A 19,381-nucleotide genomic window follows, 5' to 3' on the forward strand; every position below is an offset into this window, starting at 1 on the left:
GAAAGATTTGTAATTCACTTTGTATAGGCAACCGTGATCATAAAATCAGCATTGCAATGACCTGTAGGCCTATTTGTAATTGTAATAAATAAAATTTGCCAATAAATAAATAATTCCGGCATTCCAATAGTCTATATTTTGTTATTTGTATAGTTAAGAATAGGAAATATATGGAATATACTGTCACCAATTTGTTATTGTGGTATTTCGTGGTCTGTTGGTTTTGGATGTGTATTTTACTCCTGTATGACGGGTGAGATGAGGTCGGGTGGGGGGGTGATTTTTTATCTTTTTCTCCAGTGACGCGCAGCCCCTCGGGCGTCGCTGCCCCCTGATCCATACTCCTCAAGGGAAGCGGTCCGAGCTGCTGTTTTACGTTCGTCCTCAGTGCAGGTCAACAGGTAAGAGGTATGTTTATTTATCTATCAATTTGTTTTTTTTATTTATCTATTTGTGTTTCTTAGTTTGACTTGTTTGTTTGCTTGTTATTATTATTATTATTATTATTGTTATTATTATTATTATTATTATTATTGACAGTCCATCTGGCTGGATATATGTTTATTGACTTAATATATTTATAATAGAATATCCAAATTTGGAGGATTTCTCTTTTAAATAATAATAATAATTATTATTATAATTATAATTATTATTATAATTATAATTATTATTATTATTATTATTATTATGACGTTTTAAAAGTTTTCAAGTGTTGTGCCTTGTGGCATTCGTCAATTGCATCCTTGTGTTTCACCAAGGCTGAGTGATGCTTCCAGATAAAGGACGAATTGCTGGTTTGTTAAGCATGGATGGATTATTATAGTAGGACTAGTACATCTATAACTTGTGTTGTTTTATAATTCCCCTACTGCTATTGTAATCATGTTTATATTCAAAACTTTGTTAACAGTGTAAGTCTGTTATTTTTTGCTTGATTTGTCTTTTTGCTATTTTTTTCATTATTATATAATTATTTCGTAGCAATATAAGAGCAAAAATATAAAAGCAATACAAAGCGCAATAATACAGTGCAGTTCAAAACATAATGCAATTTACAAATTCCAATTTGTAAAATATACAGTAAACGATACAAGTCCTACATCCTACATTAGAATACAAATTGTTTTTAATTGTATTATTATTATTATTATTATTATTATTATTATTATTGGACGTCGCAGTGTGCTGTTTGTGTACCATTAGCCTATCAAGGAAAGATGAAATAAATCCGCGGTGTCTGTTGTGAGGTTAGTGTCAGGTCTTCACAGGAACTTCAAACAGACCTCAAACCTCAAATGTGTGGAGACCCTCGATGCAGCTTTACCTTTCAAAGACAATCACTTTCAGTAGACTGCGTAACACTGCACTCATTTACGGCCTGTTTAGATCGAAATATAAACCATATCCAACGATTCACAATTGCTAACTATGCTAATCCAATTGTTAGCGCTCTATTGCTTTTTTATTACAATAATTTGAGTTGTATTTTTTATCGAATTTGTACTAATTTTGTTATAGTAGTATTAATCCTGCGGTTGTCTATTATTCATGATGTGGCAAGCTTTAAAACTAATAATTAAAATTAAATTAGGCAAGGTATTATAATCAAAATTCCCCATGTTAAAGTTATTTTTTATACCACTTTTATGTTTTATTTTAGATAAAAGGAATATTCTAAAGTAGTAAAATAAACGAACACATAAATAAAACATTCACACATAAGTAAGTACAAATGTTTAGAATACCTCTAAACTAATTTGCTTAATTATTTAAGTTTTGGTTTCACATTCATAGGGTGTTGTCAAAACTTTCATGGTAGCTTGCCTGGGCGATATTAAACAATAACCGCAGTTAGGACTGGCGGTCGTGACGTCAATATTCCTGGGAATTTCAGCACCGCGGTGATTGGACAGCGCTGGTGACGCGCCTGCGTGTGCGAGATTAACAGGTCGTGTCTTATCAGTTACACACATGGAGAAACGACGCACCCAAGAAAATGCACGGTTTTATTCAGATATTCATTTGCCACTCGTCAGATAAAGTGCTTTTAATTAATTGTATGGACTCAAATTACAGTATACTATTTATGTATTTACTTACTTGCATAGTTGTCATATGATCATACCATGAATGAAACGTTATTATAATCAACATTTATACATTTTTAATTGTTTGTGTGTTTGTTTGCTTGCTTAAAATGAATGTGTTGTCCCCGTGATGAATGGTTTAAATGAAAAACGTGGATACATTTCATTGTCCGTGTGTAGTAGAATTCTTATTTTATTAATATTCAGCAGTTACAGTAACCTATGTATGTATGAATTTATTTATCATATATCACCTATTTGATGTAACAATCGCTTGAGTCAACTTTAAAGGTGTCTATTTAATTCTACACTGCAGGTGGGTAGACTTGACAGTAACTGAAGTATAGCCTTTAATGCAAGCTTTAATTTATTAATTTCAGATCTGTAAATACAGCTGAACAAAACTGTTATCACAGTGTTTACAATACAATAGTGTATTCTACCTGTTTTCAGCATGCTGTTTGTGTATATTTAATAACAATAAAGTTAGTCTGACAGGGTGGTTATCTGACTACTTTAAGCATCCTGGAGCTTCCCTTTCTACCACCTGCTTTCGCTGTGTTACAGCACTGCACTTCAGTACCGTCACGCCAGGCACTGAAGGCAGCTCTGCTCCAGCATTTTTTGTTTTTGGAAGAGATGAGTAATCCAAGCATGCTTTACATTTACAGCACTGTTAAGTATTTCCTTCTAGCCATTAATCTTCTTAACACTGGCGATGGTGGTAAAGAACGAGCTCAGCATCTCGACACGCAGCAAATCCGAAACTGGGCAGCTACAATGGATTACACATGTAGTCAGGGATTATTTGCAGATCTCTGTCTTCAGTGCCTGTGAGAAACACATACATGGGACAACATGCTGGGACTTGTTCTTGATAGTTTCTGCACAGAGCCAATTACCGAATGTCTCTGAGGACAGTGCAGGAGTGTAATGTGCGAGAGGACTTCCTGTTTGTTTCACACTCTCACAAATGCACTTTTAGTATATTTGCTTTGCTTCTGTAAAACAGTGTTTTAGTTTCATTCGTCAATCAGCCAATAAAAGCTGTCTCCCATTATAGAGCATGTGTCTCTTCCATCACTCCCTGCCCTGGGCTCTCATCAGCCTCTACTGCAGGACTCTTTATCTTACTAGTCGCCTTATTGACCTGTCTCTCTCCCTTCCCCCGCAGTGTGAAAACAGCTCCAGTCTGCCATGGCTTCATTTCTGCATCACTGCCCCTTTCTGACCACTGTGCCCAGGCCCATCCTGCGCAGAGCTGGCGTCTCCCTCTTCAACTTGGCAGATCGCTGCCCCGTCATCCTCCGTGGCCTGGCATCCTCTGCCCCCCAACAGCAGAGGGCCAGAGAGACCACGCCAGCTGGTAAGGGGGCCCTCCCTTCTCATACACACATGGGTGTCCCTGGTCATGCTTTCTGAAAACATGGCCTAACTGTTGATGCAACACATACATTAATCAGATTTACTTTAGGAAAAAGAGTACAGTTGTGGAAGGAAAAGTGCCTTAATATTGTGAATTAGTTCCCATGTTATTCCACTGATGAAATTAGATGTTGTCCTCAAAATAATGAAAATAAAAAAATTATGAGGAAATTTCTGAGGAGTTCTTTTACTTGTTCCAGGTTAAGCAGTGACTCTCATAGTAACATCCCATGAACAACACAAGTTCTTACAGCTGTTTTTATTCCCTCTTTAATGCTTGAAAATTCATTGGAAACAGTATCATCATCATTCAAAACTGTATTATTATTATTATTATTATTATTATTATTATTAGACACATAGCAGAATAAGGGGTGTGTGAATTATTAAGTCTCAGTAAGGGCAGTGAGTCCAGTACTCCAGTCCCAATACTCCTTTGGCTTCCATAGGATTCCAGGCCAACTCAAGTTTTTGTAAAACCTGTTTCCGTACAGGCTCCTCTCCCCAGCGCTCCCTGGCTCAGGATGCCACCCAGGCCGCCGTGTCTCTGTCCTCCAGCTGCCCCTTCGTGTCATCCCAGATTCCTGTGGTCCAAGCCAGCCCTGAGGTGCAAGAGGATGTTCGAACCTCTAATACAGGTAAAGGACAGGCGGGGGATGGGGGGTCTTCAGGGCTCGGGCAGGTGGAAGTTTCCAAGCTTTTAGCTGCGGTGGCCAATTGCTTGAAACATCTTCAGTTATAGGCAACATAAGTATAAAACATCTAGCAGCTTTTCTCCATGCATGTATGTTGATATGTGCAGCTTGGGCCTGTCGTTGTTCTGTCTGTCAGACCGCGCCTGGAGACAGTGTGCTCATATGTCCCTGTGTGCGGTGCCATTTGTGCAGGGTCTGTGAGCGCGGTGCTGAAGGGGCTCCACTCCTCCCTGAAGCAGAAGATGCAGGACCTCAGCACCAGGCCTGCCCGTCCAGAGAGTCTGCTGATCAGAGACAACATGATTGCAGGTGAGTCCCAGCTTCACACACAGGCTGCCGAACATGATCCACAACAACCAGTCCATTAGTTCTGGATATGGATACACCCAGGAAGAGAATTCACTGTCTGTAGTTCATTGTGATGTAATACACATTCACACTACTGTTCCTTTGGGATGTTGTTTGGGTTGAATAGAGAGGCTTGTGTCCCTGTAGCGCAGTTTTAAGAACTTCACCAGTGTCGTTCCCCGTGCTGATCTATGAAAGAGCATAGACCTGAGCCTCATTGGTCCCTGTTGGGTTCTGTTGAGTGCAGCGCAGCCCAGCTTTGACTATGACCGCTTCTTCGAGGCTAAGATCATCGAGAAGAAGCAGGACCACACTTACCGAGTCTTCAAGACAGTGAACAGGAGGGTGGATGTCTTCCCCTTCGCCGAGGACTACTCCCAGACCATCCAGCAGGCCAAGCAGGTGTCTGTGTGGTGCAGCAACGACTACCTGGGCATGAGCCGCCACCCCCGCGTGCTGGACGCCATCCGGTGAGTGCCAAAAACACCATATTTACGATCCACTGTTTCCTAACCTCTCTGACCAACCAGGTTCTTGGATCTGAGCAGCCAGCACTTCGTCACTAATTTCTCATATTTCAACCCACCATATGAGACTGCGTTAAAAACTGAATTTGAAACTTTGACAAGGAAATAGACTGTGGGGATTGTTCATTGTGCACTAGAAGAGTGTAAATAGATTATCTCTCTCTCTCTCTCTCTCCCCCCCCCCGTGCAGTGATACCCTGGATCAGTACGGGGCCGGCGCCGGTGGCACTCGCAACATCTCCGGTACCAGTAAATTCCACGTGGACCTGGAGCGTGAACTGGCAGAGCTGCACGGCAAAGACGGGGCGCTGGTCTTCTCCTCCTGCTTCGTGGCCAACGACTCCACCCTCTTCACCCTGGCCAAGATGCTCCCAGGTAAGTTCTATAAAGGATCCTGAGGACAGGGTGGCATTCTTCACCCCATTCCATCAACTCAACCAAAGCTCAATTGTTGGATTGATATTGGGAAAATGTGGGCAGTGGTGTAATTGCCTGGTTAAGAGTTTATTCTATTTGCATAGATGAAAGATTAAATAAAGAGTTGAATGTATTGATTAAAGCTGTATGAACTGAGCTGCAACTGAACTTAATATATATAAAATATTAATTAGATCCAAACCGAACTGTGTGTGTGTGTGTGACTCGACCCCCAGGCTGCGAGATCTACTCGGATGCGGGGAACCATGCCTCCATGATCCAAGGCATCCGCAACAGCGGTGCCCCCCGGCACATCTTCCGCCACAACGACGCGCAACACCTGGAGCAGCTGCTCCGCAACTCTGACCCCAACACCCCCAAGATCGTGGCCTTCGAGACCGTGCACTCCATGGACGGTGAGTGGTCTGGCTGGGCTGGGGGGGGCAATCTCTGAGGGCCTGAGAAAGAGATGAGAGATGTGGGAGCTCCAGACTTCCACTTTAAAACTTCTTTAACCCTTTCTCTGCCTGATCTGACCAGCTGGGGAGACACTTTTGACATGGAGGGACATAGGCATGACTCTGTGCTCACTGTAACAAAACCAACTGTTTATTGCCCGGGAAGTCTCTGTGTTGACAATATCGAATACTGATTTTCTCTCCTCCATGCCTATTATTTTTCTTGTTTTTTTTTCAATCTGTACAGGGCTCTGTGGCCTTCTTGCAAAGCGTGCTATACTAAATATAAATTGATTGATTGATTGATATTCTTATCTTGCCCTTCATTGCATTGCGCTCTGATGAGCAGGAGAAGCAACAGGTGTCAACCTATCATGATGTTGTGAATGTCTATGGTGATGTGTTAATTCCTGTGCCGACTATAGCCTATAGCTATTTCTGTCCCCTCCAACCAACTTCCTCACTTAACGATTTAAAGGTCAATAAGCAGGTGTTTGTTTGTCAATACCCAGTGTGCCGTGTCACTGATGGTTCTGATTGGCTGCTGTCTGTCAGGTGCCATCTGCCCATTGGAGGAGCTGTGTGATGTGGCCCATCGCTACGGCGCTCTGACCTTTGTGGACGAGGTCCACGCCGTGGGGCTGTACGGGGCGCACGGGGCCGGTGTGGGCGAGCGGGACTCCATCATGCACAAGATCGACATCGTCTCCGGGACCCTGGGTAAGAGCTGTGGGGTCACTCCTGTCGTGACTGACTGTAAATGCATATATATAAGTCACTATATGGTTATAAGCATTTATTAGCACGCTTAAATGAAAGGAATAGTTTTCAGCTAAAGACATGAACTTAAACAAAACTTTATTTGTCTTCTGCATAAGTGTACAAAGTATCTTGTCCCTGAAGTTGAAACTTTACAAGTAATACGGCAAGCCCATAGAGAGAACTATAGAGAATTAAAATATTTATTAATCCATATATTCCACTCTGCAAAAGCAGCCACTCAAATATATTGAACTATGTTCTGAATATAATACAATAGATTAGATAGCTGACGTGTAATTATATGCATGTATACGCCAATGTTTTCTACAGTTTGATACATTATTTTCAAACCATTTAATTGTTCACAGTTGTGCCTTAGTGAATTTAAGATGTGTGGAACCATTTTTGTGGAACCAAGTATTTTATTATTGTCGGTCGAGCTGGAAAAGGGTGTCTGCAAATTAATTAATAATAATGTTTAATACTGTAATATATATTTTAAACACACTTTCACTTCCATGCAGTGTTTCAAACAGCTGGTTTCACTGGCCCAAGATAGTCCTGGGCTATTTTACCTAAAATGACATGACTAGAGGCTAATCTGAGTTTGTGAAACCAAACCTTAAATTTAAATCCCCAGTGAAAGGACACATCTCTAAGCCACTTAACTTTTGACCTGGGAGAAACCTCATCGCACACACCAGGGGTTTCTGGAATCAATATAAGTACTTGTTTCAGTCTTCAGGGGCAGAACTCATATTCTCCCCCTGGCTTTTAAATTGTCATCTTGTTAACGCGAATAAGAGGCAGTGGAGACATGGTCACCAGACAGAGGAACATGCTGCAGCCGAATGAAGGTTGTTTGTTAGCAGGAGGAGATCAGGCGGTGCTGGTGCAATAGCAGCTGGTTCAACCCATGCCTCTGTGTGTGTGTGTGTGTGTGTGTGTGTGTGTGTGTGTGTGTGTGTTATCGAAGCAGCCAGGACCAGGCGCAGGGGGCCTTATCAAGGGGAGCCTCCCAAATCCACACCCTGCCCTGTCCAGAGACCCAACACTGATAACAACACAGCCCAGAGAGAAATGTAACTACAGACAACCTGCCTGATACTCACAGCACTGAGCTGCGGCAGCGCTATTTATAATGACTGCAGCAGCTATAATTGCAGCGGTCTTAGTAGTACCTGAAGCTATATTACTATTATTAGTCAGCAGCAGTCTGTGTCAGTTGTTTTGACAGCTACTACATTGGTAGCCACTACTATTACTCTTTGTAGTAGTGCCACCACTACAAACAAGGAAGCAACACTTGATTGACTGATAGCAGTAGCACAATAAGTTGAGGAATTTTTAAGTAGTAGAAGTATTAGAAAATTCAACAGAGTAGCACTACCAATTGTAGGAGCTTTATAGTACATATTATAGTGATATTCACAGTGGTGGCAGTAGGTGTCTGAACAGGCTGTTAAATAAATAATATATATATATCTACAGTGCACTCTTGTGGACAGATGCTGTCAAAGCAGGTGTTTCTTCACAGTAAAAGTACAATTTGCATATTGGACATTTCACTCCTTCGATCGTCTGTTTCCGTCTGTTTTCTTTCTAGAAAATCTCATATAAAAAATAACAATATTGACTGAATGTAGTTTCTTTAGCAATTCATCAGATATAAGAAGATGTTTGTGTGCTGTAGACCTGTTGTAATTATACGTGTCTACAAATACAGCGGCGTATTTATTTATGTATGTATTTATTTATTTATTTATATGTAGCCTGGCAACCAATGTTTCGTGACTACGGCCCCGTGACTCTTGGTTCTACTTTGATCTGGTCCCTGATCCTCCAGTGACCCTGTTATCTAACTGCTTATCTCTGATCAGCGCTTCTCTGCCTGTGTCCCACCGTCAGCTCTGTCCCCTGTCCTTAAACCTTCACTTCCTGTGTAATGATAACAGTTTGTGGTAATGCGAGGAACTGAAATAGGCTGAGATCAGCCGTAATCTACGTGACTGCAGCCCACCCTGCGTTTGTGCGTCACGCCTGTCAAATCTCATGCATTCACAATATTTTGCCACTCGGTTGGAAAACAGCTGTTTAAAAACATAATATACCAGCACTGTAAACTGTGAGCGTGTGTCAGGATTCAGTTTCAGCCAGAAAAGCCTGTAACTAACACTTACTCATGCCCTCACTCTGATTGGTCAGTGCAGTTTCTCAATCTCTCTTCTGTTATTGGTCACGACCGGTACGGTGTTTGTGCTCTTGTCATGTGCTCCAGGGAAGGCGTTTGGCTGCGTGGGGGGATACATCGCCAGCACCGCCGCCCTGGTGGACACGGTGCGCTCCTACGCCGCCGGCTTCATCTTCACCACCTCCCTGCCGCCCATGGTGCTGGCTGGGGCTCTGGAGTCGGTCAGGGTGCTGAAGGGGTCCGAGGGCCAGGCTCTGCGCCGGGCCCACCAGAGGAACGTCAAGCACATGAGACAGCTGCTCCTGGACGCCGGGCTGCCTGTCATCAACTGCCCCAGCCACATCATCCCCATCCGGGTACGCATGCCACACAGCCCAACTCGCCCCATACCCAGCAGCATACACTGTTTCCCTATATGAAGTAATATTATTATTATTGTGTGTGTGTGTGTCAGGTGGGGAACGCAGAGCAGAACTCCCGGGTGTGTGACTTGCTCCTGGAGAGACATGACATTTACGTCCAGGCTATCAACTACCCCACCGTGCCCCGCGGAGAGGAGCTGCTGCGCCTGGCCCCCTCGCCACACCATTCCCCCGCCATGATGGACTATTTCGTGGGTGAGTGGACACAACCCTCTCTCCTCCTGCTCTCTGGCAGTGTCCCATGGTGGTTTGTCACATCTGTGCGTAAAGACTCGGCTCAAGTCGTGAAAGAGTCAAGACCAGGCGCAAAAAGCACACAAGGTCACGTTAGTTTACGAGGCCAGAGCAGATATATTGCTCCTCGTTCGGGAGCCTGTCCAGACCGGTCTGCGAGCAGCCCTTGGTGTCAGTTGGAGCAGTTCCACAGTAGACAGCTCTGTTACTTTATCACACCCTTAATTGGGAACACAGTTGGCATTAATTACAGCTTCAGCTCTTAAACAGCTGGAGACAGCAGCCCTTAATCTTTCAAACCGCCATTGGAATGCTAAACTAATTTACAGGCTAGAACCAATTTAAAAGGCTTAATTAAGCAAATATATTGGCTCAGGTTATGGTTCAGTGTAGAGGTCAGCTGGAACCAAAGCCCCAACACTAGGATGTGTGTCTGGGGTTTTCACCCAAAAGAGCAACAGTGTAAAATCATTGTTTCACTTACTAAAGACTTAATGACAGTGTTTGACATCGTGGGCTGCCGCAGATGCGTTTTAAAGCCACTTGCAACTCGCAAGCCCCGGTATGAGTATCACCACTCCGGGCATCTGTGGTCTGTGGCTGTGCTCTGATTGGCGATCTTCGTGTTTGCAGAGAAACTGGTGGAGTCCTGGCAGGAGGTGGGGCTGCCCCTGAGCCGCCCGATGGCTGCTGCCTGCAACTTCTGTGATCGCCCGCTGCACTTCGACCTGATGAGCGAATGGGAGAAGTCCTACTTCGGCAACATGGAGCCGCGGTACATCACCGTGTGTGGCTGAGCCCGGAGAGAGGCGGCAGGACGTGGCCGTCAGCAGCGCTTGTCAGAATGATCTACTGTCTCTTACCTGCACATGGGGGTGGGGGGAACAAACCTGCAAATATGGCTTATTTTAGATTGTGTCCTATGAGAAATTAGTTACCTGTTAAAGGGCAAACCTGAATGTCTCTTCAAATGGGAAATGTGGCTAAAAATATAGCTAAGTACAAAAGTATTTTTCCTGATATTCATCCACATTCCCCTCTTTGAATATTGTAAGAAAATACGTTGACAGCTATTTTTGAGTGTATAATTATGTTTTTTTTCTCTTAAACCAGCTTTATATTATTATCATCATCATTATTATTACATATTTTGTATCCCCTATTATCAGGTAAGGGACAATAGATAATTACTTCCCCCCACTCTTAAATAATCCTTCCTTCTTTGCACTCATTCCTCTTTCTTTACACATCCTCTGCTACTGACTCTGATACGACTGTATGACGGGGCCAAAGAATAAATACATTCCTGTGGTTGATTCTCAAATGTTTTTTCCTTGACAGTCTCTGCCCTTTTTTTTTCCCATTTGGCTTTCTGTATACATTGATCTGCTCTGTTCAGGAGCTTTAAAAATGCATCGGCATTGGGAATAAGATGTAGAAAATTTAGGAACTCATGGTTTGACGAGTGAAAATCCCGAGACCATCACTGCGTTATTTCAACACAGCGACACCTGCACTTTATGCACTTTCCAGAAGTATCTTAACAGAGTGTGTAGAGTAGTAGTAAGTTTTGCAGACTTGTGTGCCAGTGGAGTGTCAGTGTGGGCTGGCTGCCTGTGAGTTTAGCCATCATCGCCACTGTACATGCTGATGAAATAATCATAATAGGATGTCGCAGAGAAAAATGCAGACTTCCAATGTTTCAGATCTGCTAAGCTTTTCTTGTGTGTCACGTTCACAATACTGTGTAATCTGTATCTCTGAATAATACTCAAAATATCCCAATTATTAATGGAAATGATGCCAACCAAAATGGAAAATTCCATACAATACCAGTTCAGTGTGGTTTGAAAGTAAATACACTAGTCGTGGCTTTCAAACTCCAGTGCTCTATAGCATCCCTTCTCCCTGCAGGTTGATACAGGCTCTTGTAAACCACTGTCTGCTTATGTTCTGAGTGAATTGAAATGAGTCTTTCCTTTAGCATACGAGCCCCCTGCCCTCCCTGATTTAAAACAGCCCCTGAGCTTAGAAGATACATGTAGCAGCTTTCTATCATTAAATCAAAACCCATAATGGTGTCTTGCTTTTCTTGTGGTTTCCTTTTGCTTTAAACATATAAACTGCATCACACCATTAATCAATGCCAGAGGGGTTGGACTTTAATTCTTGACTCTTGACTGGAGTATTATATCGGTGGAGAACATGTCATTGCAGCTGATTGTGAGATATTCAATTGTTAGTTTCACAATTCTATGTGACACAATGAGAACCCATCCAGTGAGGCTGTGCTTTAATATAGTATGACAAATACAACATCGTCATAACAAAATGGATAAATGCCCAGACATAGAAACACAGATACATACACACAGCATCACAGTACAAGCATTAACACACCATAGCTGGATTGAACTCCCACCTTCCAATCACTGGGGATATTTTGGAGACAAGCAGTCTCAAATCGGAGGAGGAAACGGAGCCACTGGGGGGCAGCAGCTGCGTCTGCAAACCTTCTCACCTGTTCACATCCCACCTGAGCAGGCTGATGATGGAGGGATGCACAGATGGAAGTATTTACAGGAGCCGACACAACTGGAACTCCACCCACCCCAGACGTGAACAAAATACTCATTTTTTCTATGTAATAAAAATACATGTTAAGAAGAAATGTAGGCTAGAATAAATAAACACATATAATTATATTATAACGAAATCTAAGAGGAGTGACAGAGATGTCAACCACTATGAAGAAACAGAGGCGCACTCCCCAGACCCCCAGATCCCCAGATAATCAAAAGGACATTGTAAAATGCACTAAACTACTGCACACTTTTTCAGAAATAATGCTCTTTTTACTAGGTCTACTGTACGGCTGGGGTGGCTGCATCTAAGCAAACGTGGTCTATTTTATGTTATTAATATATTTCTTTGGAAAAAGTGTTTAGTACGTCAAAACCCAACTGCACAAAAATGCGTACCTCCATTTTCGCCGGCCCTGCCGTACAGTGACGTCATTTAGCCGCGACTGTGTTGGGGCGTGTTCTTGCGACACCTGCGTGTTTCCGGTGTGGACCGGAGGAGACGAGAGCGACGCCGTGTTGTGCATTTGGGGAGTTTTGAAGCGAGGGATTTTGTTGTGTTAAACCACTTTTCTACGGAGCAGAGGCATGGCGCAGTACAAGGGAGCCGCCAGCGAGGCCGGCAGGGCCATGCAGCTGATGAAGAAGCGGGAGAAAGAGCGGGAGCAGCTGGAGCAGCTCAAACAGAAGATAGCCGAGGTACGGACGGGAAGCACCGGGACGGGAAGCTCGGTGCACCGGTGTAAACCGCACGGATGTGCCGCTGACAGGCTGATTCTGTACTGAAAGTGTGTGTCGCAAAGTGATGTAAACACGACCGCACGACACTAGTGTCCCCTGCTTGTTCCCCCACTATTGTTTTTAAATGCATACCTTGTCTGAGTAAAGTTCTTCAACATCCACATCTAATGCAAACTTACACACCGTATACAGCAGTATATAGAAAATAAGTTTGCCGACTTGTCCGGCGCAGATGTTGTCTGTGCATTTTGAAGTGTGAAGTGAAATGTAGTACAATCAGACCTGCCAGTTTAGCGACTTTTTAATTATTATATTATTTATCCATTATTTGTATATCAATGTTCTTGACTGATCTGTTTTTAGTGATGACATTTTGTGTAAAAAAAGGATACCTTTAATGTTGATGTTGGGAGTTAGGATGTTGTCAACGTTGGAGGCTCTCTTGCCTCTTACTTGTCGTGAGAACGTTTTTCAAATATAGATTACATCTGAGAACATGATCTAATGCTACAAAGCATACGACCTTATTTTTTGATTTAAATTATAACAACGAAGATAGACAATGTGTGTTAAAGTGTATGTACTGAGTGTGTAAAGATGTGGAGTCGGAGGACAGCCCATGTGATGTGCGTCTCTGTGTGTTACTCTCCCAGGACAACATGGTGAAGTCCAACATCGATAAGAAGTTCTCGGCCCATTACGATGCGGTGGAAGCCGAGCTCAAGTCCAGCACAGTGGGTGAGTGGATTGTAGACGACTGTAGCGTTGTGATCGTGCGACTGCTGTGTCGGTACGAGCTGCGAGGGTGTAGTTGGCATTGCTCCACTGATGCCTGGCTCCTGTGTGGTCTGCAGGTCTGGTGACCCTCAATGACATGAAGGCCAAACAGGAGGCGCTGGTGAAGGAGAGGGAGAAGCAGCTGGCCAAGAAGGAGCAGTCCAAGGAGCTGCAGCTGTGAGTGTCTCCGTCCCTCAGTGTGAACTGGCAGTGAAGCCCCCCGTCCCCTTTCGCACCTCAGGCTGTGTATGTGGGGTTTGGGGGGGTATTTACAGTGTGGAGAGGTGGCTGATATCTGTCCCTCTTGTGTCTGCAGGAAGCTGGAGAAGCAGAAGGAGAAGAAGAGGAAGGAGGAGCAGAAGAGGAAGATTGCCAGCTTGTCCTTTAACCCGGAGGACGAGGAGGACGAGGAGGAGGAAGAGGAAGAGGAGGAGGAGGAGGAAGGTGAGAGGCCGCCGGGAGTTGTCGGCGCCATGCTCAACCTCTGGTTCTGAACCGGGCTTTGTCTGCTTCTGTCACTGACTCCACTGAAGCGCACTGCTGTCATCCCGCAGTTGCTTTCTTTTCCAGAGATCCCCGTGAAGAAGAAGAAGCTGGGGAAGAACCCAGACGTGGACACCAGCTTCCTGCCCGACCGCGACCGCGAGGTGAGACGTTTATACTGAACTTCATTGTCCAAATAAATGACCATACAGAGTATTTATGGAAAGTCACTAACAGTGTGAAACAAAGACATGGAAAAACATGCACACACTTATCAGAACCAAACGCTCAAATGTCGTATGATCATTGTCGTTCACCGATCCTTTATTTGCATTTGGATGCGGCCACACTGAGTGTTTTGTGACTCTTTATGGAAACCCTCGTTGTCTGACTGGCAAGAGAGGGCATCCGCTGTGCCGCGTGAGGACGGGCCTGTGTGGCGACTCGGGCCGTCGTGGCGGTGGTGTCTGCAGTGTCGCAACGTTCTCCTCTTGTCATGGCAGGAGGAGGAGAACCGTCTGCGGGAAGAGCTGAGACAGGAGTGGGAGCGCAAGCAGGAGAAGATCAAGAGTGAGTGCCTGTGTTGTTGTTCAGTAATCATCTGCGAGAACAGATGGCAAGGCAGGAGAGCGGGGGTGGGGGGAGAAAGGGATTGGTGTGCTGGCCGTGTTTGCAGCGAGCATCGCCCTCTGCAGATCAGACTTCCCGAGGAGCTGCGAACGAGTCTAATGTCGTTTGTTCAGTCTCTCACGCTGTGCTTGGTGTCTCGTGGGGCAGGTGAGGAGATCGAGATCACCTTCAGTTACTGGGACGGCTCTGGGCACCGGAGGACTGTGAAGGTAAGACTTCCTTGGCCTTCGTCCAAAGTGACAGAAAACCGTGAAACACAAACACGGTCTAGATCAGGGGTGTCCAAGGTACTATATATAATAAGCAAACGGCCCACGACATGGTCTGTGGCCCGTGTGAGAATTTCCTCCCTCAGTGGTGAGGTCAGGCTAGAGCCCACCGCAGCCTCGCTAGTGTCACTGCACAACCCAGTCTCACTAGAGCAATGAGCAAGACCGACGCTTAGGCATTGCTGTTTTTTGACGTCTGATTGGCTCTCTTTAGGAGGCAGGACATATTGACGTGCCTGATTGGGTAATTTATTTAATGAAGGCAGGACAAAGCACAGTGACCGCCCAGAATGCTGGAATTCCGAATAAATTACCCAACCAGGCGCGTTGTATATGTCCTGCCTCCTAAAGACAAGTAACCAATCAGATGTCAGAGAGCCTGTGACAGGTCAGAATTATTGTAAACAAGAAATCTCACAAAAGATAATCCTGGAGATTGGGCAGATCATTTTTACATTGAATAAATACTGGCAGTAACAACCATATGTATTGCATTTACATTATCGTTATTCCAGTGTATTTTTATATTACATAAAACACGATCAGATGTGCAAATATTAGGCTACCTACCTATATAATAATAATAGGCTTTTCTGATCGTACTGCTTGGCATAATCTTGCATTTGTGTATGATTAAAAATATATAAGGAAAAAAGATTCTGGAAGCAAGTGGATTGGTGCATCTTTCTGTGCCATACCAATTATGGAAATAACTTTTTTGTATGTAGGCCTACCCGTACTCTTCATCTTCTATGATTTCATACTCCTTTCTCCCTACCTCAGATACAGTGTATCTGTGAGCAGGTTTTCTAAGTAAAACATTTTATTTACATTAATTCAAGTGATTGTACATGAATATCACAAGTAATTTGCTTTGATTTGTTTGCGGCCCCTGAAAATACTCAAACTTTCACATCTGGCCCTTTGAGAGAGAAGTTTGGATACCCCTGGTGGTTCAGGGACATTAAATCATCTAAAGTGGTTTGGTTCAACAACAACAAAAAATGTAGTGTACACAAATGCAGTAGATTACACAGTGAAGCAATACAGCCCTGGATAGGGAATGTGAAGTGCCTGATTGTAGGATATGGGATAAAATACAGATTTATGTTGTCTGAGATGATTAGTAGTGTGTGTGTGTATGTGTGTGTGTATATATATATATATATAATTATATTATCTGGTGGCTTTGCTGGGCTGATGTCTGTGTCCTCACTGTGCAGATGAAGAAGGGGAACACGATGCAGCAATTCCTGCAGAAAGCCCTGGAGATCCTGCGGAAGGACTTCAGTGAACTCAGGTGAGGCGACAGACCGCTGCCCAGTTACCCCCGCCTGCCCTTCCTTGCGTCTCGCCCCTCCCCCGCAGTGACCTCCCCTCCCCAGCTGTATGTGTTGCCCTGCAGGACAGCTGGCAGTGGCACCTCCTGTGGGCTCTGTTAATGCGTGTGTGTTGATTGCAGATCTGCTGGCGTGGAGCAGCTCATGTACATCAAGGAAGATCTGATCATTCCACATGTAAGTGTCTTCTGTTTATTATGTCATGCTCTTCATTGAATCTAACTCTTATTTTAACTTTCATCATGACTGAGGTTGTATTGAAATTGTATCTTTCTTTTCCCAATTGTAGATCTTTTTTAAGTCGCTGTCAGTTTTACGTCTAAGAAATCAAAATCTCAGTCATTCTATATGGGTTGTCCACTTCGCTTCATATTTTTAATCCCCCCTCTCTTTCAGCATCACAGCTTCTATGATTTCATCGTGACCAAAGCCAGGGGCAAGAGCGGTGAGTTTCTGTTCCACTCCTGTTTTGCTTCCGCAACTATCCTGTTGCGCTGGGGACATAAGTAATGCAATACCTGTGCCGTGTGTACAGGAAGACTTACTGTGAGCTTTGTGTTGAGTGGCGAGAGTGTGACCCTGGCTGCTGTGTTTGTGTGCAGGTCCCCTGTTTAACTTCGACGTGCACGAAGACGTCCGATTACTCAGCGACGCCACGGTGGAAAAGGACGAGGTGAGGGGGCGTCTTATTTGTATCTGTGCAGGGGGTAAACCCCTCTGTTATATTTATTTTATATCATTAACAGTGTAATTGGAGTTGCCTGTGAAATTTCAGGAGCGTGGTTGGACCCTAACCCTGCTTTCCCAGCATTCATTGCTTCTTATCCCTCCATTCTCCCGACACCTTTTCAGCAGACTCGTTGGCTACTTCTGGTTATTTATTTGGAGGTTCCACTTTACTACATCCATCAAAGTAAACTAACTGGGATTCAACCAAAGCTCTTGAAATCTTGTGTTAAGGACCAACACCACTACAGAAGTATGTGGGATTTCTGAAGTGTGTGTTTGTAGTCAGGGTTCCCTGTTCTGGGCCATAGATTGTATTTTTCGAGCAGCTCTTGCAGATTCCAGGCAAACATTGTGATCAAGGACAGTGGATGTTGTGAACGTCTAGTCTTTGTTACTCATAGAGGTTTCATCCGGATGTGAAAAATCCAGTTGCAGTACTGAATGGGTGTGTAGGGCACCATGCGGATTGTGGTGTGGCTCATGTTTGCGGTGCCCAGGGCCGTTTGTTGACCCTGCCTGTGTGTCCCACAGTCTCACGCCGGGAAGGTGGTGCTGAGGAGCTGGTACGAGAAGAACAAGCACATCTTCCCCGCCAGCCGCTGGGAGCCCTACGACCCCGAGAAGAAGTGGGACAAGTACACTGTGAGTACCGTGCCCCAGCTCGCCTTCCTAGCTCCGTGTGCTCCTGCATGGGCAATGGAAAGCCATCCTCTAGATCGGTTCAGTCACAGAGCAGGGCCGTATTAAAACTCGCTTATAGCTGTAAAACTGCAATAATAGCACTCTGTGTTCAGAGCAAACGTGATCATCGCTTGTGGATTTACTTTGCAAGAAAAGGAAGCAATTGAGCAGATCCGTATGCATTTAACATCCTGTTGAATCCTGCAGACAGTGTTGTACCCTGATTGTGAAAGTTGTCCTAATTGGAATACCTCCCCCTTTCTTTTTCAGATCCGATAAAGGACCCCCCCCGCCCCCCCTCCTCCTCCCCAGTCACAGCGTCGTCTCGCGCTTGGACATTTTATTTAGTTATTTTAAAAGCTCTCACCCCTCTTTGCCGATGTTGACTTCACTTCTGTTCCCCCTTCCCGTGACCCTTGTAAATAAGCCCGAAATAAACTCTGAAGTGGCAGAGACGGCTTTGTCAGATTCTCTGAGCGTGTGTGGATGTCAGGCGCTTTCAGAAGAGAGGTTTTCTACAGGTATGAAAGAATAAATGCTTTTACCATCCAGCACTGTATTCCCATTGATCACACGTTATTTTCAGTACTGAGATAACGGATGCAGTTTGTGTATGTTTGTGTATATTTTGTTTTCACATTGTGTATTCTAATGTTATTTTCTAGAGATTTTATAGATTTGTTTTTTGTTACAATAGTAATCTAAAATATAGTTTAACTGTAGGTTTTGGGTTTGGAATGGTTCCAATGAACAATATCATTCTACACCTGTCCTCCACATTGTGAAGTACTGCGGACTGAATTGTATTGCATCCGATTGACTGTGACGCACAGTAATGTTTTTATAGACGGGTTGTTTGATTCACGACAGCAGGAGCACATATGAAACGCAGACCACAGAGAGATGATCGTGTATCCAAACACTCGGAACTTCTTTGTGTCTTTGGCTGAATGAATAAACCTGCACTTTTGTTAAACACGGCGACTCCATTGACTGAGGGCAGTGTCTTTATCACTGGGACATGCTTATTTCCCTAACTCAGTTTAGGTGTATATAATATGGTTTCATCACATTTCATTCAAGATACAGTCCGGAAGGAGCACCAAAAAGAAACCCCATAAATGCAACAACCAGCATCACAAATCATGATGATGAATACATTGTGCAGAGACTTTTTTTTTTTTTTTAGTTGCCTGTGTATTTGCCCTTCCAGATCCATGTTTGGAAGCTGAACCTTCTCTCAGTGTGAAAGTTAGTAAATCTATATTTGTCTTCAGGTCTGTGATTTATTAGAGCAAGGCACTGACAATGGCCTACTAATTGCAAGATATAGAGATGGCAAAAAGAAACGCTACTCTACCTATTCATACCTGTGAAAGAAGCCTTTGTGGAAAATGACTCGCATTACACAAATTACAATAGTGGGAAAGTGGCACAAGGGGTACTGTTTTAATTTCATGCAATCCAACACCATTCAAGGAGCTAGGCAGTGTGATCTACAGTGAAAGATTGAGTACAGCAAGTATAGTGCCCGAGGTGCAGGAATATAGTCCCTGAATAGCAAAGCATGTCGATCCAGC

The 19,381-nt window shown here is 44.0% G+C and overlaps 2 protein-coding genes across 3 annotated transcripts; both read left to right on the plus strand.

Moving 5' to 3' along the window:
- The first annotated feature begins 303 nt into the window (after positions 1-303).
- LOC136753646 (5-aminolevulinate synthase, erythroid-specific, mitochondrial) lies at positions 304-10,880 on the plus strand. 2 transcript variants are annotated; one of them, XM_066709930.1, is made up of 11 exons: positions 304-401; positions 3,265-3,456; positions 4,010-4,153; positions 4,403-4,519; positions 4,806-5,028; positions 5,276-5,460; positions 5,739-5,918; positions 6,516-6,680; positions 9,001-9,269; positions 9,368-9,530; positions 10,203-10,880. In XM_066709930.1, the coding sequence occupies exons 2-11, from the start codon at positions 3,288-3,290 to the stop codon at positions 10,364-10,366; spliced, it is 1,779 nt and encodes a 592-aa protein (XP_066566027.1). In that variant the 5' UTR covers positions 304-401; positions 3,265-3,287; the 3' UTR covers positions 10,367-10,880. The 2 variants fall into 2 exon arrangements, with proteins under 2 accessions (XP_066566027.1, XP_066566028.1); XM_066709931.1 differs by having other exon boundaries at positions 310-408.
- Positions 10,881-12,622: 1,742 nt separating this feature from the next.
- Positions 12,623-18,777, plus strand: fam50a (family with sequence similarity 50 member A). The gene is made up of 13 exons (XM_066709932.1): positions 12,623-12,850; positions 13,546-13,630; positions 13,747-13,846; positions 13,986-14,113; positions 14,240-14,316; positions 14,656-14,722; positions 14,930-14,991; positions 16,275-16,351; positions 16,514-16,568; positions 16,788-16,836; positions 16,994-17,064; positions 17,652-17,762; positions 18,072-18,777. The coding sequence occupies exons 1-13, from the start codon at positions 12,740-12,742 to the stop codon at positions 18,078-18,080; spliced, it is 1,002 nt and encodes a 333-aa protein (XP_066566029.1). The 5' UTR covers positions 12,623-12,739; the 3' UTR covers positions 18,081-18,777.
- The last annotated feature ends 604 nt before the right edge of the window (positions 18,778-19,381 follow it).

The sequence above is a fragment of the Amia ocellicauda genome, chromosome 7, assembly GCF_036373705.1.
Source record: "Amia ocellicauda isolate fAmiCal2 chromosome 7, fAmiCal2.hap1, whole genome shotgun sequence".
NCBI classification, from domain to species: domain Eukaryota; kingdom Metazoa; phylum Chordata; class Actinopteri; order Amiiformes; family Amiidae; genus Amia; species Amia ocellicauda.